The sequence below is a fragment of the Agelaius phoeniceus genome, chromosome 26, assembly GCF_051311805.1.
Source record: "Agelaius phoeniceus isolate bAgePho1 chromosome 26, bAgePho1.hap1, whole genome shotgun sequence".
NCBI classification, from domain to species: Eukaryota; Metazoa; Chordata; class Aves; order Passeriformes; family Icteridae; genus Agelaius; species Agelaius phoeniceus.
In genome coordinates this window covers 5,577,641-5,600,583 of record NC_135290.1, presented here as the reverse complement: position 1 = coordinate 5,600,583, position 22,943 = coordinate 5,577,641, and the positions used below count along the sequence as shown (strand labels likewise).

General features: G+C 61.3%; 2 protein-coding genes across 2 annotated transcripts; one reads left to right on the top strand and one right to left on the bottom strand.

Moving 5' to 3' along the window:
• Positions 1-495: 495 nt before the first annotated feature.
• SMARCD2 (SWI/SNF related BAF chromatin remodeling complex subunit D2) lies at positions 496-18,359 on the top strand. The gene is made up of 13 exons (XM_054649880.2): positions 496-747; positions 7,920-8,107; positions 10,988-11,030; positions 11,462-11,584; positions 11,913-12,032; positions 13,329-13,424; positions 14,217-14,318; positions 15,015-15,176; positions 15,364-15,461; positions 15,892-16,027; positions 16,105-16,227; positions 17,244-17,345; positions 17,446-18,359. The coding sequence occupies exons 1-13, from the start codon at positions 592-594 to the stop codon at positions 17,497-17,499; spliced, it is 1,503 nt and encodes a 500-aa protein (XP_054505855.1). The 5' UTR covers positions 496-591; the 3' UTR covers positions 17,500-18,359.
• Positions 18,360-18,458: 99 nt separating this feature from the next.
• PSMC5 (proteasome 26S subunit, ATPase 5) lies at positions 18,459-22,771 on the bottom strand. The gene is made up of 12 exons (XM_054649881.2): positions 22,618-22,771; positions 22,059-22,130; positions 21,511-21,580; positions 21,233-21,330; positions 20,936-20,992; positions 20,613-20,843; positions 20,411-20,537; positions 19,345-19,535; positions 19,163-19,261; positions 18,960-19,070; positions 18,787-18,873; positions 18,459-18,568 (listed from the first exon to the last, which is right to left on the bottom strand). Exons 1-12 carry the CDS (start codon positions 22,654-22,656, stop codon positions 18,515-18,517), a joined length of 1,236 nt encoding a protein of 411 aa, XP_054505856.1. The 5' UTR covers positions 22,657-22,771; the 3' UTR covers positions 18,459-18,514.
• Positions 22,772-22,943: the final 172 nt, after the last annotated feature.

The following is a 22,943-nucleotide window of genomic DNA, read 5'->3' as shown; positions in this document are numbered from 1 at the left end:
CACACACACATGCACACACATACACGTGTTCATGCACACACACACACAGAGGTTTTCACACACACACACACACACACACACACACACACACACACGTGTTCATGCACACACACACGTGTTCACACACACATGCGCACACACACGTGTTCATGCACACACACACTTGTTCACACACACATTCTCACAGGTGTTCACACACACACACAATCTCTCAGGTGTTCACGCACACCTGCACACTCACTCACGTGCACACAGGTGCACACACGTGTACATGACACACGCCACACGCGCTGACGTCACACAGGCGGGCTGGGGGTGGAGCCTTTGCCGAGGTGGGCGGAGCTCCCGCGTACGCGCGCGGCGCCGCGGGCGTGGCACTGAGGGGGCGGGGCCTGACGCTAGGTGGGCGTGGCTCTGGCGGTGGGCGTGCCCACGCCGGGGCGGGATGCTGCCGGGGGCGGGGCTATGACGGGGGGCGGGGCCTGAGGCGGCGGGCGCGGAGCTGTTCCCGTTCCCGTTCCGGCGCCGCCGCCGCCGCTCGGAGCCGCCGCCGGGGCCTCCCCGCCCCGTCCCGTCCGCTGCGGCCTCGCCATGGCCGGGCGCGGCGCCTTCCCGCTCAGCCCGCTGCCCCCCTCGGCCGCCCCGCCGGCCCCGGGGCCCGGCACCGCCCTGCTGCGCGGCCCCAGCCCCGCGCCCGCCGCCGCCCCGGGCTACCGCGCCATGGGCCCGGCCGCCGCTCAGTACCAGGTGAGAGCCCCGGGGCGCCGGGAGGGCCGCGGGGGGCACCGGGGGCCCGGGGCAGCGCTGGGGTGGCCGAGCGGGCCGGAGGGGCCTTCCCGGGGCAGCGCGGCCGGGCCTGGCCGGTATCGCCCGGAGCGGGCCCGGCACCCCCGGTGCGGCCGTTCTGCTGCCCCCGTTAGCCGGGACACCTCTCTGTTAGCCGGGGCACCTCCCTGTTCCCTCCTGCCACTCTGCACCCTCAGAGCCCGCTCAAAGTTGGGCCCGGCCCGTGCCGTTCCTCAGCGGGTGAGTCGGGCCCAGGCCGGGGTCGATGCCCTGGGCCCCGGGTCCGATCCGGTTGCGCAGCCGGCCCGACCCTGCCCGTCCCATCCCCGGCACCGAGCCGGGAACGCGTTCGTGTCCTTGGCAAAGGCGGAGGTAACGCGTGGTGTGCAGATGTAGCCTCGGTGTAACCTCGGAGTATCCTCGGTGTGCCCTCCGGAAGGACCGGGCTTGGTTGGTGGTGGGACAGGGGAGCAGGCGCTCGGTAATGTTGGGGAAAGTAAATTAAGTAATGTGGGGGAAAGTAAATTAAAACAACGAGCAGCCCTCCGAGAGCACGTGAAATCGCTCGCTCTTCAGCCTGGCATCTTTTAAAAGTAAATTCAGGAAGTAAGAACTGTGTTTACAAGCGCCTGCAGGGACAGGACACAGGGAATGGCTCCCAGTGCCAGAGGGCAGGGCTGGATGGGATATTGGGAATTAGGAATTGTTCCCTGGCAGGGTGGGCAGGCCCTGGCACAGGGTGCCCAGAGCAGCTGGGGCTGCCCCTGGATCCCTGGCAGTGCCCAAGGCCAGGCTGGACACTGGGGCTTGGAGCAGCCTGGGCTAGTGGAAGGTGTCCCTGCCATGGCAGGGCTGGCACTGGGTGGGTTTAAGGTCCCTTCCCACCCAATTCCATGTTTCTATATTATTCCAGCAGTAAGAAGTATATCCTGACACCCATTTCTGCTCCCCCTTGCACACCTGGCTTCCCAGTTCACTCCCAAGCTTGTGCTGATTACTTTGGGATGAGTTTTCAGATGTGAAGCTCAATTTTCCAGGCAGGCTGGAAATGGAGGAGCCCCGTTGTGCAACACGTTCTCCTGGGCCGCCGCTGCCTCCTCCAGAGCTGCGTCTGATTTGCATGATTTAAAACTCAGGAAATAAACCAAGCTCAGGGAAATTCCGGCTCCTTAACACAGGAGAAGGAAACAACTTCCTCCTGCAGCCTTGAAAACGCCAGAAAATGGTGTTGGAAGCTGAGCTGGCCGAGCGTGAACCGCTGGTAACTCGAGGCAGGGGCACTGCCTGACCTTCCATGTGCAGGGTGCAAAATCCAGCTGGGAGTAAACAGGCTGGCAGATGCTGCTTCCCCCGCGGCTGGGCTGGCAGCAGGTGTCGGGAGCAGGGGGCGATGTCCCCTCGGTGATGTCCCCACGGTAATGTCCCCATGTTGATGTCCCCGCGGTGTCTGGCACCGCTGGGGCTGGTGTTGGGTGGCCTCTCCCTGAGCCTGGGAAAGGAGAGGATCCCGAGGGTCTGCCCTTTGTTTTGCAATTCTTAGGCTGAGGAAAACAGCCCCTCCCCTCCCTGCCATCCCCCCAGGGCTTGGTTCTGTCCCAGTTTTAGGAAGAGCTGCGTTGTTTGTGCACCAGGAGACAGAAGAGGCCCTGGCCAGGCCAGCGAGGGCTTAGGAGCTCTAATCTTGGGATTATTCAACATATGCTCGTCCTTTGGACATCCTTGTGTGCCTGCTGGGGATTTCCTGGCAGCCCAGGCAGGGAATCCAGGGGGCACCTTTGGTGGGAGCTGATGTTTCCAGAGCAGCCAGGGGCTGGTGCCATGCCTGGAGCAGGAAGGAGAAGCCTTTTCTAGGAGCAGGAAGATCAGAGCTGGTGGGCCCCATCCTGATCTCTCTCCCTGCCCTGGAGCAGCCAGGTTCCCAGGTTGAGCCCCAGCAGCCAGGTTCCATGGAAGTTCAGCAGGAAGGAGCCTTCCTGTTTTTTTAGGTGCTGGTTTCAGGGTTAGGAGGGTTTTTCCCAAGTTTTGGGATTAACACAGTGTCTTGGAGCAGCGTGGGATGAGACCTTGGAACTCAGCACTCTGACCTTGCAGTTGCCCCCAGCTGATGCTTCCCTGGTGCAGAATTAGGTCCCCATTAAATGGATTTTATAGGCACATGTTGGGAAAACAGAGCCTGGATTCCCTGGCCAGGAGGCTGCTGCAGCCTGAGGATTCCCAAGGCTGGAAGCAGCTCTGTCCCTGGGCAGTGGGAAGGAAGGTTGTGCTTCATGGAGAAATCCATGGAGTTGAAGAAGTGTGGAATGTTGTACCAGGTGAAGCTGGGGAGGCCTGGACGTGCTGGAGAGGGTGCCGTGTGGGAGAAATCCCCCCTTGGGGAGCAAGGAGAGCCGTGTTCCTGCTCATGCAGTGCTGGGGATTGCCTTGGAGGGGGCCAGGGGCCAGCAGGCAGGGCTGGAGCTGTTCCAGGAGGCTGCTGGTGCTGGAGAACCCCACCCTTCCCCAGGGACAGGCTTTCCAAGGCAGGTTTCATCAGAGCCCAGCCTGGAGCTGCTTCCAGCCTGATCCAAAGCAGATGGACACTGTCCTCTGGAGCAGGGGGAGGAGGGCAGAGCAGAGCCCAGGCACGCTCTGCTGCTCCTGGGAAACGTGACAGGGAAGGGGGAGCAGCAGCACCTCCAGCCCTGCTGCTCCCTCTGCTTCCACAGGAGCCCTCCAGGAGGTTTGGCCCTGCAGGAGCACCACGGGCAGGGTTTGTGCCAGGCCCGTGGCTGTTCCTCCCCAGCACCTTTGTTCCTTGTTCCTGCTGCTGTTCCTGCCCCTGTGGGATCTGAATCCCTGTGACCTCTCCGTTCCCTGCCCTGGAACATTCAGGGCTCCAGCTGCAGGGCTGTGGACAGGCAGGTTTGTCCAGCCCAGACAGCTCTGCTGCTGCTGCTGCTGGAGACATTCCAGGATGTGTCCTGGGTCTGCTGGGGGCTGTGCCTGTGCTGTGCCCTTCTCCTTTTGATTTACCACTTCCTCATGTCAGCTTTACAGCTGAGATCTGGCTCCTGGAGCTCTTCCTGTGTCCAACACGGAGCTTTTCCAAGTGTGGGGAGTTTGGGGTTTGCAGGGAGCTGCAGCAGAGTTTGCAGCAGCAGCAGCATCTCCATCCCAGCAGCACCTCCCAGCTCAAGGTCTGTGCCAGCAGCAAGCCAGGCTCTCCCTGGCACCCTCCCAAGAGGGATTTGCTCACAGATAAGGAGGAACAAAGGGGAAAATCACTCTTTTGGGGTGTGCAGGGGGCTCATGATCCCAATGCACGCCAAGCCCTGGGCAGCAGAGCTCTCCTGGAGCCCAGCCCAGCGTGGAGCTGGAGCCCTGTTTGAGCAGGGACTGTTTCTGTATCCCTGTGGGAAGTGCTGCTGCCTGGGCACCAGGGGAGGAACTTGCAGGAAGAGCTCTTGGTGCTGGGCCATGCTGTGCTCCAGAGCCCAGGGCGAGGATGGATGTGAGCTCTGGCTCCCTGGTTCCTGTCACTGTGCAGAGCTGGATCCTGGAGCAGCCAGGAGGGGCTGGGGAGGTGCAGGAGGAGGCAGGGTCCTGGAAGGGCCATGAACAGGCTCTGGAGCTGTTTGCAGAATTCCTGCTTTGCCTCAAGCTCTCTCTCCAGCCCAGCTTCTTCCTGCAGATCCATCCTGGGATTTATTGCTCCTCCTTCCTGCTACCAGCCCCCGATTTCTGGGCTGCCCTTCCTCAAGCAGGGACCTTTGGCAGGCTCAGAGGCTCCTGCCATGCCAGCAGAATCCCTCAGGAGCCCTCCCAGCTCCGATGGGTTCAGCCAGGGCCGGTTCTGGGCAGAGCTGCCCCAGGCCCGTGGGCTGAGCAGTGCCCTGGCATGAACCCCGGGCACAGCCCCGTCCCTGGCAGGGAGCAAACACGAGCTGTTCACTGTCCCATTTCCAGAGGCTCTGCAGGGAGCTCTGGATGGGATCCAGGCTCTTCCTCCCGCTGAGCTTGCAGGGTTTGCCCTTTGTCTGCCCCTCCGAGGGGAGGGGACAGGGTGGGCCCTGGGGGTGGCACAGGGCCTGGGGGTGCTGGGCAGGAATGAGCTCCTGCTCAGAGCTGGTTTAATCAAATTTCCTGAGTTTAAGCCCTCTGCATCCTGGGAATTTCCAGACTTTCCAAGAGGGGCTGCAGACAGGCTTCACCCTGGGGCTGTGGTGCTGCTTCCTGGCTTGGCTGAAGGTTTTAGGCTGGGCTTGTGTGAGAAGGGTTTGGGAGCAAATCTGCCCCAGGCACTGGTGACTGGTTGAGCCAAGAGGCTTCTCTGTTGCAAATTTGAAAATCCTGAGAGTAAACTGAGAGGAAAATTCCACGTGGAGGGTTCTGCCCTCCCTTTATTGCTCATCCAGGCAGTCCAGTGTGGGTCCTTGGTGGGCTGGAAGTCGCTCCCTGGCAGCTGAGCTGTGGCTGATGGTTCTCAGATGTTTGGTGAAGTTAAAGTGTGACAAATCTGTGTATCCTTGTGCTGAACCTCTCCCTGCCGATGGAATTGTCTCAATGGAGCCCTGGAAGGAGCAGCTGGACACACGAGACCTTGCCCAGGATGTGGAGCTGTCAGAGACTCTCTGAAGCCTCCAAATCTCTCACTTCAGGGCTAGATCCAAAATGTGCTCCATGGAGGGGCAGAGGGAGGGAGGAGAGACCTCAGGGCTGCTCTGACTGAAGGGCAGGAGCTGGGCATGGCTGGGGCAGCTCCAAGCAGGCTCCTGACAGCATTCCCAGGGCAGGGAATGTCTCTGGAGCTGGGGAGCCTCCCTGGCCTTCCAGGCACTGATAAACACCCGGGGCTTTCCCTGGGAGCCATTTCCTGCTCCTGGTGCCTCCAGGGAGTGCAGCCTCTGCTTCCAGCCCGGGCACTGCACTCGGCTGCTCTGGGGCCCCAGGAATTTCAAATTAAAAGTTTCCCAGCTCTTTCTGGGGGGTTTCTCTGCTTTTCAGAAGCCCTGGCAGGTGTCAGCACAGCTTTGGGTTCCACAGTCCTGCTGGAACTGAGCAGCAGAACAACCTCCACTGTGCTTTGTGGTGTTGCACAGGCTGTGGGTCCACCCGCCCTGCCACAAGGGATTTCTTGATAAACCCAAAGAAACTGGGCCTGGCCTCGTGGTTTTGGCACAGAGAGGTGCCAGAGTCACGAGGAGCTGCACAAACGGGGCTGAGCAGGAGGAGAGGAACATCTGGGAGCAGGAAAAAGGAGCCTCCTGCCCTGGGGAAGGGAGGGTCAGAGCCTGGCTCTGGGCTTGCTGCTTCAAAGGCTCTGCAGCCTGTGTGCTTGTGCTTGTTGTGTAACAGGGCTCAGCCTGGGCCTGGGGGGTTTGAGCTTCCACGTGCAGCCTAATCCTGGGGCCCTGCTGCTGCCCTGATCCTGCTGGAACATTGCTCCTCTGGGCATTGGCCACTGCCAGAGGCACCAGGGGCAGCTCTTGGCTTGGTGTTTATCAGCTTTTCACACAGCTGGGGGTGGTTTTTAGGGTTTTTTTTTTGGCTGCAGCTCCATCAAACCAACCCTGCCACAGCTCTGAGCTGTGGAGGGCAGGCTGGCTGCATCCCATATTCCCAACCCTGCATCCAGGGATTGCTCCCAGATGTATCCCTGTGTGCAGGGAGTGAGGTGTTTGCTTGGCTCCCTGCCCTGCAGGGCTGTGGGGATGTCCTGGCACGTCAGGAGCCTGGGGCAGGGCAGAAATGTTGCTCTGCTGGCTCGGTGGCTCTCCCAGCCTCCCACCTCGGCAGGGGGAGCTGAGGATCAGAGGATCCCCAGGTGGAGCAGGGAGGAGCAGGAGGGGTGGCTGGTGGGTCCTGGTGGCACCTGGGGCACCAGTGGGTGCTGCCCAATCATGCTCTGAGGCTGCAGAGGGGCTGCCAGGGCTGGGAGCCCTCGGGGCTGTGTTGTGCCTCCCAAATTCCATGTGTGGAAGGGGCAGGAGGGGACAGGCTGCTGCCAGGGGGGAGCTGCTGCCTCTTCCATCCCTGTGGGAGGAAGTGGGATTGCCCTGTCCCCCTGCTCTGCTGCTGTCCAGAGGGGAACCCATGAGGTCCCCAGGGTGGGGACACTGCTGGCAGTGCCCTGGTGCTGCTGTGGGGGTGGCACAGGGCCTGACTTTGGCTCCACTGCTGCCAGGCCAGGCTTCCCTGCACTCCTTGGCCTCTCCTGTTCCTGCTTTCCCAAAGCTTCCTGCTGGCATTCCCTGCCCTGGGCCAGGATGCACCCTGGGGAAGGGGTGGCACCGAGGGTGGGTGGCACCAAGGTGGATGGCACCCAGGGGATGGCACTGAGGGTGGGTGGCTCCCAGGGTTTGTGGCACAGAGGTGGATGGCACTGAGTATGGATGGCACCCCGGGTGGGTGGCACTGAGATAGATGGCACCAAGGGTGGGTGACACTGAGGTGGATGGCACTGAAGATGGGTGGCACAGAAGTGGATGGTACCAAGGGGATGGCACAGAGGGTGGGTGAAACAGAGGGTGGGTAGCACCGAGGTGGATGGCACCCAGGATGGGTGGCACAGAGATGAATGGCACCCAGGGTGGGTGGCACAGAGGTGGGTGGCACTGAGGATGGGTGGCAGAGACGTGGATGGCACCAAAGGGGATGGCACCGAGGGTGGGTGGCACTGAGGATGGGTGGCAGAGACTTGGATGGCAGCCAGGGTGGGTGGCAGAGACGTGGATGGCACCGAGGGTGGGTGGCACCAAGGGTGGGTGGAACAGAGGTGGGTGGCACTGAGGATGGGTGGCAGAGACATGGATGGCACCAAAGGGGATGGCACCCAGGGTGGGTAGAACAGAGGGTGGGTAGCACTGAGGTGGGTGGCACCGAGGGTGGGATGGCACCCAGGGTGGGTGGCACAGAGGTGGATGGCACCCAGGGTGGATGGCACCAAGGGGATGGCACCCAGGGTGGGTGGCACAGAGGTGGGTGGCAGAGACGTGGATGGCACCAAGGGGATGGCACCGAGGGTGGGTGGCACCAAGGATGGGTGGAACAGAGGGTGGCTGGCACTGAGGATGGCTGGCACTGAGGATGGCTGGCACAGAGGGTGGCCGGCCCCACAGCCAGGATCCCATCTGAGCCCTGTCCCCCCTGTGCAGCAGCGGCCCGGGATGCCCCCCGGGGGCCGGATGCCCATGGCAGGGCTGCAGGTGGGACCCCCGGGGGCCCCCCCGTACGGAGCAGCGACGCCGCTGAGGCCCGGCCTGCCCCAGGCCATGATGGATCCCTTCAGGAAGCGCCTGCTGACCCCCCAGGCACAGCCACCCATGGCCACCCCCAGGAGAGGGTAAGGCTGGTGTGTCCCTCCCCAGGGCAGGAGGGGGGATCCTGCGGGGCCCTGGCTGCACTTGGTGAAATCGGGGGGTGGCTGGGGTGGAGGGACCCCAAGGCCCACCCAGGCCCACCCCGGAGCCCACCCCAGGGCCCACCCCAGGGCCCACCCCAGGGCCCACCCAGGCCCACCCCAGGGCTCCTTCCACTCTCCCAGAGTGCTCCAAGCTCCTGGACCATTCCCAGGTCTACCACAGTAATCCATGGGAGCTGCATCCCTGCTTCTCAATGCAGCCAGGTTGTGTTTCACCACCTGTTTTCCATCTGAACTGAGCCAGGAGCTGCTAATAATTAATATAATAAAATTAAATCATAATTATGATATAGCTATCAAGAATATTGTAATATTAGTTATTAATAATATAATAATACACTAAATAATAATAATAATAATAATAATAATAATAATAATAATAATAATAATAATAATAATAATATATGTCAGGAGCAGGTACAATAATTCATTCCCAACAGGATCTTCTCCAGAGCACAGGAGAGCCCTGTTCTGGAAATACCTATATAAATATAAATAATATTTAATATCAATGTAGATATCATGAGATGTCACTGCAGATACAGAGCTGTAAAAAGATGGATGTAATTCCATTCAGGACAGGGGTCCCAGGGCTGGGTTCAGTCAGTGTTTGACTCCCTTTGAGACCCCAAAGCCTCTCCAGGTCCCCATTCAAGTGTCACATCATGCAGAGTGCCACAGCCCCTGTCCTGCTTTAGAGGGGGGCACCAGCAGGGTTTTCCTCCAGCCTGGCACCTGCCAGAGCTTGGGAATGGGATGTTTTAGGATGGAGGCAGAGATTCCTCAGTTTGCAGCTTCCTCTCACTCTGATCTCCACACCAGGAACCAAAGAGCCTTGTGGGATCCCCAGCAGCAGCTCCTGGGGGTCTTCTTCATCCTCCCAGGGGTGCCTGGTGGCTCTGACAAGCACAGAAGTGGCTGGAAGTGTGGGATGGGGTGGCAGATTTTGGGATGTGTGGGATGGGGTGGCAGATTTTGGGATGTGTGGGATGGAGTGGCAGATTTTGGGAAGTGTGGGATGGGCTGGCAGATTTTGGGATGCGTGGGATGGGGTGGCAGGTTTTGGGATATATGGGATGGGGGTGGCAGATTTTGGGATGTGTGGGATGGGGCTGGCAGGTTTTGGGATGTGTGGGATGGGGCTGGCAGATTTTGGGATGTGTGGGATGGGGCTGGCAGGTTTTGGGATGTGTGGGATGGGCTGGCAGGTTTTGGGAAGTGTGGGATGGGGGTGGCAGATTTTGGGAAGCCTGGGATGGGGTGGCAGGTTTTGGGAAGCATGGGATGGGGTGGCAGGTTTTGGGAAGCATGGGATGAGGCTGGCAGGTTTTGGGAAGCCTGGGATGAGGCTGGCAGATTTTGGGAAGCCTGGGATGGGGTGGCAGATTTTGGGAAGTGTGGGATGGGGGTGGCAGGTTTTGGGATGCGTGGGATGGGGGTGGCAGGTTTTGGGATGCGTGGGATGGGGTGGCAGGTTTTGGGATGTGTGGGATTGGGTGGCAGATTTTGGGATGTGTGGGATGGGGCTGGCAGATTTTGGGATATATGGGATGGGGGTGGCAGATTTTGGGATGTGTGGGATGGGGCTGGCAGGTTTTGGGAAGCCTGGGATGAGGCTGGCAGGTTTTGGGAAGCATGGGATGAGGCTGGCAGATTTTGGGAAGCATGGGATGAGGCTGGCAGGTTTTGGGGATGCTCCCTGGAGCTGCAGTCAGGGCAGGACTCTTTGTTTGGGCTCTGCCAGCAGCTCCTCACTGACTGCCAGCCCTGCTGATCCCTCTGTGGGGGCTGCTTGGTTCCTAGGATCTCCAGGCAGGATCCCTTGGTGCTCGGGGATGCTCAGCTCCCATTCCCTTCCCTGGCAGCTCCTTTGGCCTCCTGATCCCTCCTGGGCCATCCCAGCACTGCTGGAGTGAGCTGGGGGCTGGGGACAGGAGCAGCCTGGCACCCACAGGGACATCAGGGCTGGGGTCAGGGAGCAGCCAGGCTCACAGCTGGGCATGCCCTGCTCACAGCTGCTGGAGCAAGGGATTAGGAGCTTCCAGCTGCCCTGGGGTGTCCAGACCCTGCAGGAGGAGGGGTTGGATGGGGCAGAAATTGCTCCAGAGCAGGGCTCTGACCTCTCCTGGAGAGTTCTCCTGGAGCCCTCCTGTGTGATCCTGCTGCTGCAGGTGCAGCTGGAGGAACAGGAATTCCCTGCCCCATGTCCCAGCAGGAAAACAGGAGAGCAGAGCATTCCCTGCTGTGCCCAGGCTGAGCAGGAGCTGCTGGGGTGGGCTCAGGGTGATGGGAATCTGCAGTGGGCAGGGTTGGATCCAGCCAAGCTGGATTTTCCCAGGATTTCAGCCCCACCACAGCAGGGCTTGGTTTGAGCTGGGTGTAAGGGAGTTCCTGGCAGTGGCTTTGGTTTGGAGCAGTGGGAGAATGGGATGGCTGCTTTGAGAGGGGAAATTAGGGAATTGTGTCCTGCAGCCCTGCCTTTGCCTTGTTATCACTTGGATTTTCTTCCCCGGGGTCAGGCTGCAACATCCAGCACCTTCCCCCAGGAATATCCTGAGTGGGAAGGGACCCCCAAGGCTCATCCAGTCCCACCCCCAGCCCTGCCCAGACCCCCCAACAATCCCACCCTGGGCATCCCTGGCAGCGCTGTCCAAACCCTGCTGGAGCTCTGGGACCATTCCCTGGGGAGCCTGGGCAGTGCCAGCACCTCTGGGGTGGTGAAGAACCTTTCCCAGTGTCCGTCCCCCCAGAGGGCAGGCAGCAGGGTGTCCTGTGGGAGCTCCCATTTTCCCTGTTTCCCAGGGTGAAGAGGAGGAAGATGGCTGACAAGGTGCTGCCACAGAGGGTGAGTGTCACCTCAGCCTGGGGGACAGAGCTGAGCTGCTGCAGGGGATGGGGGGTCCCCAAAAGGGGAGGATTTCCCTGAGCTCCCTCCTGCCCCCTGGGAATTTCTGTTCAATCCCAAACCACTCTGGAGTGTTTCTGTCTGTGGGGTTGGAGTCTGAGCAAGCAAGGAGCAGGAATGGAGTGGGATGGAGATCTCAGGAGGTCCCTAAGAGTCCCTCTTGAGATTCCAGGGTTCCATTCCATGCAGGAATGCTGCTGGGAACAGCAACAGCCTCCAGACTGGTTTGGGCAGAGCTTTGCAGGGCTCCAGGCTGGGTTTGAAATAAAAGCTGGATGCTGGACTCATCACCTGGTGTCTCCCTGGCTGCTGGGGCTGTGGGGGGGTCCAGCCCATGCCAGCAGGCTGGGATTGACCATTCCTGTGTGCAGATCCGGGAGCTGGTCCCAGAATCCCAGGCCTACATGGACCTGCTGGCCTTCGAGCGCAAGCTGGACCAAACCATTGCCCGCAAGAGGATGGAGATCCAGGAGGCCATCAAGAAACCCCTGACGGTGAGCTGGGGCCTGGCAGGGGCTGGGAATCATGGAATCATGGGAAAATTAGGGTTGGAAAAATCCCCTGAGGTCATCCAGTCCAACCACCACCCTAAGCCGTGTCCCCAGGTGGGGTATCCACGGGTTTCTGGGGCACTTCAGGGATGGGGGATTCCACCTCTGCCCAGGGCAGTCCATCCAATGTTTTCCAACCCTTCCCATGGATAAATGTTCCCTAATATCCAATCTAGACCCCCCCTGAGGCCGTTTCCTCTGATGCTGAGCTGGAGCTGGGTGCTGCAGTCCCTCTGACTCCATCCTGCCTCTCTCTGTTCCCATTCCACAGCAAAAGCGCAAGCTCAGGATTTACATCTCCAACACCTTCACCCCGGCCAAGGAGGAGGGAGAGGGGGGGGAACGTGTGGCCTCCTGGGAGCTCCGTGTGGAGGGGAAGCTGCTGGAGGATGTGAGGAGATGGAGGGAGGAGCTCTGGTCCATCGGGAGCATCCAGGGGGAGGGAGGGAGGGAGGAGCTGGTCAGGATCCAGGAGGGTTGGACTGGTGGTGGTGGGAAGAACTCTGGTCCATGGGGATCATCCAGGAGGGATCAGGTGGTGGGAGGAGCTCTGGTCCATTGGGAGCATCCAAGGGGAGGGAGGGAAGGAGGAGCTGGTCAGGATCCAGGAGGGTTGGACTGGTGCTGGTGGGAGGAGCTGGGATAGGGATGAGGTGCTGGTGGGAGGAGGAGCTCTGGTCCATCAGGAGCATCCAGAGAGAGGGAGGGAGGGAGGAGCTGGTTTGTCAGGATCCAGGAGGGATGGATTGGTGATGGTGGGAGGAGCTGGTCCGTGGGATCATCCAGGAGGGATCAGGTGGTGGGAGGAGCTCTGGTCCATCAGGAGCAGCCAGGGGGAGGGAGGGAAGGAGGAGCTGGTCAGGATCCAGGAGGGATGGATTGGTGATGATGGGAAGAATTCTGGTCCATGGGGATCATCCAGGAGGGATCAGGTGGTGGGAGGAGCTCTGGTCCATCGGGAGCATCCAGGGGGAGGGAGGGAGGAGCTGGTCAGGATCCAGGAGGGTTGGACTGGTCGTGGTGGGAGGAGCTGGGATAGGGATGAGGTGCTGATGGGAGGAGGAGCTCTGGTCCATCGGGAGCATCCAAGGGGAAGGAGGGAGGAGCTGGTCAGGATCCAGGCGGGATGGATTGGTGCTGGTGGGAGGAGCTGGGATAGGGATAAGGTGCTGGTGGGAAGAACTCTGGTCCATAGAGTTCATCCAGGAGGGATCAGGTGGTGGGAGGAGGAGCTCTGGTCCATCAGGAACATCCAGGGGGAGGGAGGGAGGGAGGAGCTGGTGTGTCAGGATCCAGGAGGGATGAGGAGGTGGTGGGAGGAACTCTGGTCCATCAGGACTCAGGAGAGAAAAATGATGGTGGGAGGAGAAGCACTGGTCCATAACAATCCAAGATGGATGAAGAGGTGGTGGGAGCACTGGTCCATAAGGATGCAGGAGGGATGAGGTGGTGGTGGGAGCACTGGTCCATAAGGATGCAGGAGGGATGAGGAGGTGGTGGGAGCACTGGTCCATAAGGATGCAGGAGGGATGAGGAGGTGGGAGAAGGAGCATTGGTCCTTGAGGACCCTTCAGGAGGGATAAGGTGGTGCTGGGAGCACTGGTGCTGTGCTGAGAGCTCAGCTGGGGCAGCACCTGGGGCCTGGGGCTGGGTTTGGGCTCAGGAATCTCTGCTGCCCTGTCTGCAGCCCAGCAAGCAGAAGAGGAAGTTCTCCTCCTTCTTCAAGAGCCTCGTGATCGAGCTGGACAAGGAGCTCTATGGGCCAGACAATCACCTGGTGGAGGTGAGCTGGGAGGGGATCCCAGTGGAAATGGGGCCCTGTGCTCCCCTCTGGGTGCTCAGCTCCCAGGCCAGGGCCTGTCCTGCTGGGAGAGGGACCTGAACAGGTTTTTGGGGCTGGGGCAGTGCCAGGCTCTCCATGGGGACCAGGCTCTGCTGCATTCCCAGCTCAGGTTTAGAGATGCCCTTTTGCCCCTGGCAGAGCTCAGCTCTGCCCCCTCCCAGGCCAGGTCTGAGCCAGAGCTGGAGCTGAGGTGTGTGGGGACAGGGACGTGGCCCCAGGGGCAGCTGTCCCCCAGGCTGGCACAGCTGGGTCCCCACAGGCTGCTGACCCCACAGAGCCTCACCCCAGGGCCCTGGGGGAAGAAGGGTTTGCCCTCCTGCCTGTCCCCTGCCTGGGAGAGGGATCAGGGCTTTTTTGGGTGCTCCTGCCTGCAGCTCTCCCTGCACCCAGCTCCTGCTTTTGCCCTGGGAGATCCTGTGGAGAGGCTGAATCCCCTTCCAGGGGAAGCTGGGAGCAGCTCTGGTGCACATTCCTGCAGGATTGATCCAGAAGCTTTGGGAGCCCTGCACCCCAAGCACTCAGGGCTGGAACTGCCCCAGTCCATCCCAGTGCTGGGGCACAGCCTGGGCTGGGATGGACTGGGAGAGCTCTGAGCTGCCACCAGTGGGACCAGGAGCTGCCAGGGGTGCCCCAGGCTGTGTGGCTGTGCCAGCCCCTGCCCAGAGCCCCAGCCCAGCTGGCAGGGTTGGTTCCATGGCCCTGCCTGAGCTGTGTCCCCGTTGTCCCTGGCAGTGGCACCGGATGCCCACGACCCAGGAGACCGACGGCTTCCAGGTGAAGCGTCCCGGGGATGTCAATGTGAAGTGCACCCTGCTGCTCATGTTGGACCACCAGGTACGGCCTGGGGGGCACCCAGGGGTGGGGATGGGCTGGGACAGGGCTTTGGGCGAGGGTTTGGGGTGCAGGGATTGAAAGGAGCATAGGGAGCTCCAGGAATGGAGCTGCAGTGACACAGGGGCTGGGGGGGGACACTCCTGAGTGCCTCTTCTTTGGGCAGCAGCAGGAATTTCTCCATGGAAAGGGAGTTAAAAGCTGGGACAGGGTTTTGGATGAAGGTTGGGGCCTGCAGGGATCGAAAGGAGCACAGGGAGCTCTGGGCATGGAGCTGCAGTGATACAGGGACTGGGGGGGCCTCCCAAGGGCCAGACAGACACCCCCTCTTCTTTGGGCAGCAGCAGGAATTTCTCCATGGAAAGGGAGTTAAAAGCTGGGACAGGGCTTTGGATGAGGGTTTGGGGGATGTAGGGATCAAAAGGTGCACAAGGAGCTCTGGGCATGGAGCTGCAGTGACACAGGGGCTGGGGGGGACTCCTGAGTGCATTTTCTTTGGGCAGCAGGAGGAATTTCTCTGTGGAAAGGGAGTTAAAAAGTGGGACAAGCTGCCCAAAGAGTGACCCATCCCTTGAGCTGTCCCAGGACACTCAGTGCTCTGGGCTGGGGTCAGGACAGGGGTGGGTCAGGCTGGGCTCTGCTCTGGGGGGGCTTTTCCAGCCTGGCTGCTCCCATGGCTGACCCCAGCTGTCCCCACAGCCCCCCCAGTACAAGCTGGACCCACGGCTGGCCCGGCTGCTGGGGGTGCACACCCAGACCAGGGCCAGCATCATGCAGGCCCTGTGGCTCTACATCAAACACAACAAACTGCAGGACAGCCATGAGAAGGAATTCATCAACTGCAACCGCTACTTCCGCCAGGTACCTGCACATTCCCCCCTCATCCAGCTGGGAAAAGCCTCCCACAGCTCCCACAGCCCCTCCAGGCTCTGGCTGTGCCCCTGCCCTGGGCCCTGGCTTGCACCACCAGCTTGGGGATGCCCTAGCTGGCTGCACAGGTGAGGGGAGCCCCTGCCATGGGTGCCCAAGGCTCTGCTTTGCCCCCCAGATCTTCAACTGCGTCCGCATGCGCTTCTCCGAGATCCCCATGAAGCTGGCAGGGCTCCTGCAGCACCCAGACCCCATCATCATCAACCACACCATCAGGTGGGGGCACAGCCTGGGCACAGCACTGGGTGGGCAATGGAGGGGGCTGAAGGGGCTGCATGGGATGGGGAAGTGTCTGCAGGACTGGGGTGCCCCATGGAGTGGAGAGTGGGCAGTGTCCCTGGGACTGAGGCACTCCATGGGCCAGGAGGTGTCCCCAGGGCTGGGAGTGCTCAGTAGGGTGGGGAGTGAGCCCAGCAGTGTCCCCAGGGCTGGGGGGCTCTGTGAGCCCAGCAGTGTCCCCAGGGCTGGGGGGCTCCATGGGCCAGGGGCACAGGAGGCTTTGAGGTCTCCAGCCTGAAGGACCAGCCCAAGTCACCTGGAAGGGGAAGAACCACCAAATTTGAGGCTTTCTGGGGCACTGGTGTTGCTGTTGGGGGTCCATCCAGCCCCAGCCAGGTGGGGGCTCAGCCCAACCCCATTGCCCCAGTGTGGACCCCAATGACCAGAAGAAGACAGCCTGCTACGACATCGACGTGGAGGTGGACGATCCCCTCAAAGCCCAGATGAGCAATTTCCTGGCCTCCACCACCAACCAGCAGGAAATCGCCTCCCTGGATGCCAAGGTGGGAGGGGACACTGCCAGGGGCCAGCTGTGTCCTGTGAGGGGACACAGCTCTTCTGACCCCTGTCACCTGCCCAGATCCATGAGACCATCGAGTCCATCAACCAGCTGAAGACTCAGAGGGATTTCATGCTGAGCTTCAGCAACAACCCCCAGGATTTCATCCAGGAGTGGATCAAATCCCAGAGGAGGGACCTCAAGGTAAAGGGGAACAATTCTGGGGAGGTTTAGGTTGGATATTGGGAGAAATTTCGTCCTGGAAGGGGTTGTCCAGTGCTGGCACAGAGGGCAGTGGTGGAGTCCCCATCCTTGGAGGGTCCAGAACCATGGATGTGGCCCTTGGGGGCATGGGGCACTGGTGAACGTGGTGGTGGTGTTGGGCTAAGGATGGAAGGTTTTTTCCAACCCTAACAATTGCATGGCTCTGAAGCCCTGGGGCTGGGCAGAGTGGGGGGCTGGGAGGGGTCTGGGTCCATCCCAGAGCTCAGGGAGGGGTCTGGGTCCATCCCAGAGCTCTGGGAAGGGTCTGGGTCCATCCCGGAGCTCAGGGAAGGGTCTGGGTCCATCCCGGAGTTCAGGGCAAGGTCTGGGTTCATCCCGGAGCTCAGGGAAGGGTCTGGGTCCATCCCAGAGCTCAGGGAGGGGTCTGGGTCCATCCCAGAGCTCAGGGAAGGGTCTGGGTCCATCCCGGAGCTCATGGAAAGGTTTGGGTCCATCCCGGAGCTCAGGGAAAGGTTTGGGTCCATCCCGGAGCTCAGGGAGGGGTCTGGGTCCATCCCGGAGTTCAGGGAGGGGTCTGGGTCCATCCCGGAGTTCAGGGAGAGGTCTGGGTTCATCCCGGAGTTCAGGGAAGTGTTTGGGTCCATCCCAGAGCTCAGGGAAGGGTTTGGGTCCATCCCGGAGTTCTGGGAAAGGTTTGGGTTCATCCCAGAGCTCAGGGAGGGGTCTGGGTCCATCCCGGAGCTCAGGGAGGGGTCTGGGTCCATCCCAGAGCTCAGGGAGGGGTCTGGGTCCATCCCAGAGCTCAGGGAGGGGTTTGGGTCCATCCCGGAGCTCAGGGAAGGGTTTGGGTCCATCCCGGAGCTCAGGGAGGGGTCTGGGTCCATCCCGGAGCTCAGGGAGGGGTCTGGGTCCATCCCGGATCTCAGGGAGGGGTCTGGGTCCCCCGTGGATCCCTCTGGATCCCTCACTCCCACTGCCCCGTCCCGTCGGGTCAGATCATCACGGATGTGATCGGGAACCCCGAGGAGGAGCGGCGGGCCGAGTTCTACCAGCAGCCCTGGGCGCAGGAGGCCGTGGGCAGACACATCTTCGCCAAGGTGAGCTCGGGGGTGGGGATGGGGTCGGGATGGCGGTGACAGAGCCCCCGGAGCCCGGGCAGTGCCCCCTGTCCCTCCCTGACGGCCGCGGTGTCCCCAGGTCCAGCAGCGCCGGCAGGAACTGGAACAAGTGCTCGGGATCCGCCTGACCTAAGGCTGCCCGAGCCGGACGGTACCGACTGGAAGCCACAGCACTTGCACAAACCCCATGTGCCTGGAGGGATGGGTGGGAGCCCCCCGGGGCTCCCCCGGGCCGAGCACAGCGGAGTCCCCGCTCCCCCCAGGCCCCCGCAGCGCCTCCTCCGCTTTGCATCGCGCCCTCCCCGCGGGTTCCCCAAACCCCCCCTGGAGCCGGGAAGCGCTGCCCGAGCCCATGGGAGGAGCTGCCAGCCCCACCCGAGCCCCGCCCTGCCCCTCTTCTACCAAAGTTCGTCATTCCAAACGCCAGCTCTACCCGACGTTTTGCACTATTTTTGTGAACAGGTTTTATATAAAAAGAAAAAAAAAACACGAAAAAAGAAAAAAAAAGGCAGCATTTTGTACAGTGGGTTTGTATTTGATTAATTAATTAATATATTGATTGAGTTCCTCTTCCTGCACTGGGCTCTGCAGGGGCTCAGGGAGGCTCCCAGGGCTGCTCTGGGGCTACGGAGCCGCGGGCTGGGGCTCATTTTGTGACAATCAGTTTATTCCTTCCCCCCTTCCCACTGTTTTACATAATTCCATAATTAACCACTTGACTTGACGAGGTTTGGGGGCAGAGAGGCTGGCTCTGCCCCAGGAGCCTGTGGGGGCACAGGGGCACCAAGAACTGGAGATACTGGGGAGGAGGGAGGGGACCAGGGGGGCAGTGCCACCACTGCCACCCCACGGAAGTGCCTTTGCCCCCCTGCAGGCTCGGGTGGGGGGGCGTTTACAGATTCCCAGGGTTGGGCTCAGGGGTTCCTGCTCTGCCTCTTGTGTAACCAGTTTTTGTCTATTTTGGATCTTTTCTAATAAAAGCAGTTAGCAGCAGCTCTGAGGGGTGTGTGCTGTGTCCTGCAGCTCTGGGGGTGTGCAGTGTCCTGCAGCCCCCACCCCATACCCAAATCAGTCCCCAACTCAGCACCCAGGCCTGGCCACAGCAGCTCTTTATTGACAGCACAGAGGGAGCAGCTCCAGCCTCACCATTACTTCCACAGCTTCTTGATAGACATGTTCTTCTCACTGTCCTTCTGCATCACCTGGGGGAGGGAACAGGGGTGGGTCCAACATTCAGTGCCCAAATTGGGTGTTAATTACCCCAAAAACACCCCAAGACCACCCCAACAGCCCTGCACAGGGAGGGCTCAGCAGCCTCTCCCATGTCACTCCCGTGGTGACAACCCCCATGTCTGTGATCCTGGTAAACACCACCCAGGACACTTTGTGCCCCCAGTGTCACCTCTCCCCTAGCACCCACCTTGGCCACGGCCATCTCGAAGTCCTCCTGTGTGACGTGCACTCTCCTCTCCCTCAGTGCATACATCCCTGCCTCTGTGCACACACCCTGAGGGGACAGGAGGGGAGAGCATCAGCCAGTGCCCCCACGGCAGCCCCCGTGGCAGCCCCATGTCCCCAGAGTCCCCAGCTCACCTTCACCTCAGCCCCCGAGGCCCCCGGCATCAGCTCCGCGATTTTCCGCAGGTTGATGCCCCGGGTCAGGTTCATCTTCCGCGAGTGGATCTTGAGGATGTCCAGGCGGGCCTGGAGCAGGGGCACAGGGAGGGTTGGAGCCCGGGAATGGCTCCCAGGGAGAGGTTGGGGACAGCAGGGACAGTAGGGGGTGGCTCTGGTACCTCCTCATTGGGAGGGGGGAATTCGATTTTCCTGTCGATGCGGCCGGGGCGCAGCAGGGCCGAGTCCAGGATGTCGATCCTGTTGGTGGCCATGATCACCTGCACAGGGGACAGGGGCACAGCTGTCACCACCCCGGGCACTGCAGGGCTGGCAGGACCCCAGGCAGGGCCAGCCCCTCTACCTTGATGTTCTTGGTGGCCTCGAAGCCGTCGAGCTGGTTGAGGAGCTCAAGCATGGTGCGCTGCACCTCGCTGTCGCCGCCGGAGCCGCCCTCCAGGCGGGAGGAGCCGATGGAGTCGATCTCGTCCATGAAGATGATGGAGGGCGCGTGCTCCCGCGCCATCACAAACAGCTCCCGCACCATGCGGGCCCCTGCAGGCACAGGGCTCAGCCTGGCACAGCCTGGCACCGAGCCCATGCAGCCCCAGGAGCCCCAGAGCCACCCCGGTACCGTTGTAGTGTGTTTTTATACTTTGTAGTACTTTGAGGTAGTTTTGTTTTTGTATCCCCATATTTTCCCAAATGGTTTATCCCAGACTGTACCCCCCTCCCTTTACCTGTGTTATCCCTCTCCCTGGATGAGATCATCCCCAAACCCCCACCCTGGCTCTCTGTCAATCACTCAGCATCCAATCCCCTCCATCCAGAAGCTTCAGTCCAGGTCCTTGAGTGATTAGCCAGAGGCCAAGGGTTGGCCTATAGGCTAACCTATATTTAAATAGGAAAATTAACGCTGTCCTAAATGTCTATCCCCCAGTACCCATCCCTTAGGGTCACTCATTGGTTGGTAAAATGTCATCTACTTTGGGTTTCCACCTCCCTTTAAATGTAACCTTGGCACGTCTCCCGGGGCTCTTGGCAGGAGCCCCCTGAGGTGTAGGGGTTCCTTTGGGACTCCTGGAATAAAACCTTGGATTAACCCCTGCTAAGAGTCAGCCCTTTATCTTCTACTAATGTCTCTGGTGTCTCTTCTGCTGCAAAGGTGACCAGCCCAGGCGCCCTCAGTACCCTCGGGGCACAGAGAGTGTCTCCCCCTTGTCTGCCAACTCAGGACTGGCTGAGGGTCCCTGACAGGTTCACAGAGGGACACAGACATGGTACCTGCCCTGACAGGGACACAGACACGGTACCTGCCCTGACAGGCTCACAGAGGGACACAGACACGGTACCTGCCCTGACAGGCTCACAGAGGGACACAGACACAGTACCTGCCCTGACAGGCTCATAGAGGGACACAGACACGGTACCTTCCCCGATGAACTTCTGCACCAGCTCGGAGCCCGAGACGCGGATGAAGGTGCAGTCGGTGTGGTGGGCCACGGCCCGCGCCAGCAGCGTCTTCCCCGTGCCGGGGGGGCCGTAGAGCAGCACCCCCTGCAACGGCCACAGGGCCCCTCAGAGCCTGCCTGGGGCACAGCCCAGCCCAGGGCCCCCCAGAGCAGAACTTGCCTTGGGCTGGGCAATGCCCAGCGCCTCAAAGAGCTCCGGGTGCTTCACGGGCAGCTCGATGACCTCCTTGATCTCCTTGATCTGCTTGTCCAGGCCCCCGATCATCTCGTAGGTGGAGTCTGGGACCTTCTCCACCATCATGAGGGACACCAGCGGGTCCACCTTGTTGGGCAGGATCTTGTGCAGGGTGTAGCTGTCGTTGCGCAGCGCCACGCGGCAGTTGGGGGTCACCTGTGGGGACAGCACGCAGGGGAGTGTCCCTGCCAGCCCTGGGGTGTCCCTGCCGGCCCTGGGGTGTCCCCCCACAGCCCTGGGGCACTCACATCATTGATGTCGATGTTCTTGTCCACATCCACCACGAACTTCCCCTCTGGGTGCACCTGTAAAGGAGCAAAGACCCCCAGGAGTTGTTTCCCTGGGAATTCCCTGCTGAGGGACATCCCCAAGGCCTGGGGGGAGCCAGGAGCTCCAACCCCACTGCACACCCCAGGGCAGCCCCAGGCCCAGCAGAGCCATCCCAACGAGCTCCTCTGCACAAGGAGCTCCCACCCCACATCCCCGAGCTGTCCCATCCCCTGGGGACACGGGGCTGTCCCCAGCGCAGCCCTGTCACCTCGTACCTTGACCAGCACCTTCTTCTTGTCCATGGCTCTCACCACCTCTCCCACGTAGGATCCCTGCTCCTGCAGCAGCTGCAGCTCCTCCCGCAGCAGCCGCACTGCAGAGGGACAGCTCAGCTCCAGCCTGGGAGCTGCAGCCCCAAGGCGCAGCCCAGAGCCCCCAGAGCCCTGCAAAGCCCAGCCCAGAACCAACCAAAGACCAGCCCAGAGCCCTTCAAAGCCCAACCCAGAGCTCCCAGGCCCAGCTCCAGATGAGCAGGAGGAGCTGCAGCCCCTACCCTTGGCGTTGAGCTCGTTCCTCTGCGCCTGCAGCCGCCGCAGGTTCTGGCTCTTCTCGTTCACGATGAGCTGCAGGGAAAGGCTCTGCTGAGAGGCCTTGGGCTCAGGCACACCCAGCACAGGGAATTGTGGAATGGTTTGTGTTGGAAAAGATCTCAAAGCTCATCTCATCCCTCTCCTGCCATGGCAGGGACACCTCCCACTGTCCCAGGCTGCTCCAAGCCCCATCCCACCTGGCCTTGGACACTGCCAGGGATCCAGGGGCAGCCCCAGCTGCTCTGGGCACCCTGTGCCAGGGGCTGCCCACCCTCTCAGGGAACAATTCCCAATTCCCAATATCCCATCCATCCCTGCCCTCTGGCAGCTGGGACAGGGACCTGGACAGGAGCAACCTCCAGCTCAGAGCACAGCCCCAGCTCGTGTCCCCAGAGCCCCCAGGGAGGGTCCTGCCTGCCCACAGCCCTGGGACACGGGCAGGGACACGGGCACACCATCCCGGTCGGAAGCACAGTGACACGGTCCCGGTGTCCCCCGCAGCTGTGCTCACCTGCAGCTCCTCGATCTTGGACAGGTAATACTGCCGGAGCCCCGAGCCGCCCTTCCCGTCGTCCATCTCCATCTGGGACAGCAGAGCTCAGCGCCATCCACACCCCCCACACCCCGCCGGCCTTAATTCCCTAACCCGATTTCCCCATCACCACCGCCGGGCCGACTCCTGGCTCCTCTTTTCGCCCTCCCATCCCGGTCCCAGTCCCCCGTGCCCCGTCCCGAGTGTCCCTTCCCTCCCCTCACTCCCTGCCCGACACCCCCGAGCCGAGTCCTGGATACCCCAGGTGCCCACAGCAGCCTCAGCTCCCGTTCCCCTGCGAGCCCCCCGATCCCGGTCCCGGTCCCAATCCCACTCCCGTCTCCCGATCCCGGTCCCGGTCCCGATCCCGGTCCCGTCCCGCCGCTCAGGCTCCGCTGCCTTCCCCAGACCCGCCGAGTCATGCTGCTGCCAGGCCCCGAGCAGCCCCGGCCGCAGCACAGCCCGGGGCAGACCGAAGCGCCCCGAGTGCCTCCCCGAGCTCCGCGGGTTCCCCCAGCCCGGTCCGGCCCGCCCGCACCTGCTCGGGCCCGTCCAGCGCCATCTTCTCCGCCGGCATAGGGCCCCAACAAAGATGGCGGCCGCCGCCTTCCGCTGCCCGGGCCCTGCCGCCCGGCTTGATGGCGTCACTTCCTTTTCCGGAAAAACATCGGGCGGCGTAGTGCGCATGCGCAGTCACTCATGTTGGGACTGCGCTGCCATCTTGGAGCGGTCAAAGATGACATGACCGTGGGTAAAGCACCGAGGGGACGGACACGGTTGTGATCGCGGCACCGAGAGAGCCCGTTGTTGTTCACTGCACCTCCGAGGGACCCGTTATCCTTCTCCTTCTTCCGCCCGCAGGCT

What these genes read in the sequence shown, in the direction of transcription:
- PSMC5 (XM_054649881.2), bottom strand. Translation starts at nt 22,656, where the DNA reads ATGCCGGCGGAGAAGATGGCGCTGGACGGGCCCGAGCAG. An exon ending in GCAGAAGTTCATCGGGGAAG is followed by an intron (nt 19,536 to 20,410) that starts GTACCGTGTCTG and finishes CTGTGCCTGCAG; the next exon opens with GGGCCCGCATGGTGCGGGAG. An exon ending in TCGAGATGGCCGTGGCCAAG is followed by an intron (nt 18,569 to 18,786) that starts GTGGGTGCTAGG and finishes TCCCTCCCCCAG; the next exon opens with GTGATGCAGAAGGACAGTGA.
- SMARCD2 (XM_054649880.2), top strand. Translation starts at nt 592, where the DNA reads ATGGCCGGGCGCGGCGCCTTCCCGCTCAGCCCGCTGCCCCCCTCGGCC. An exon ending in TGCTCATGTTGGACCACCAG is followed by an intron (nt 14,319 to 15,014) that starts GTACGGCCTGGG and finishes CTGTCCCCACAG; the next exon opens with CCCCCCCAGTACAAGCTGGA. An exon ending in ATCATCAACCACACCATCAG is followed by an intron (nt 15,462 to 15,891) that starts GTGGGGGCACAG and finishes CCATTGCCCCAG; the next exon opens with TGTGGACCCCAATGACCAGA.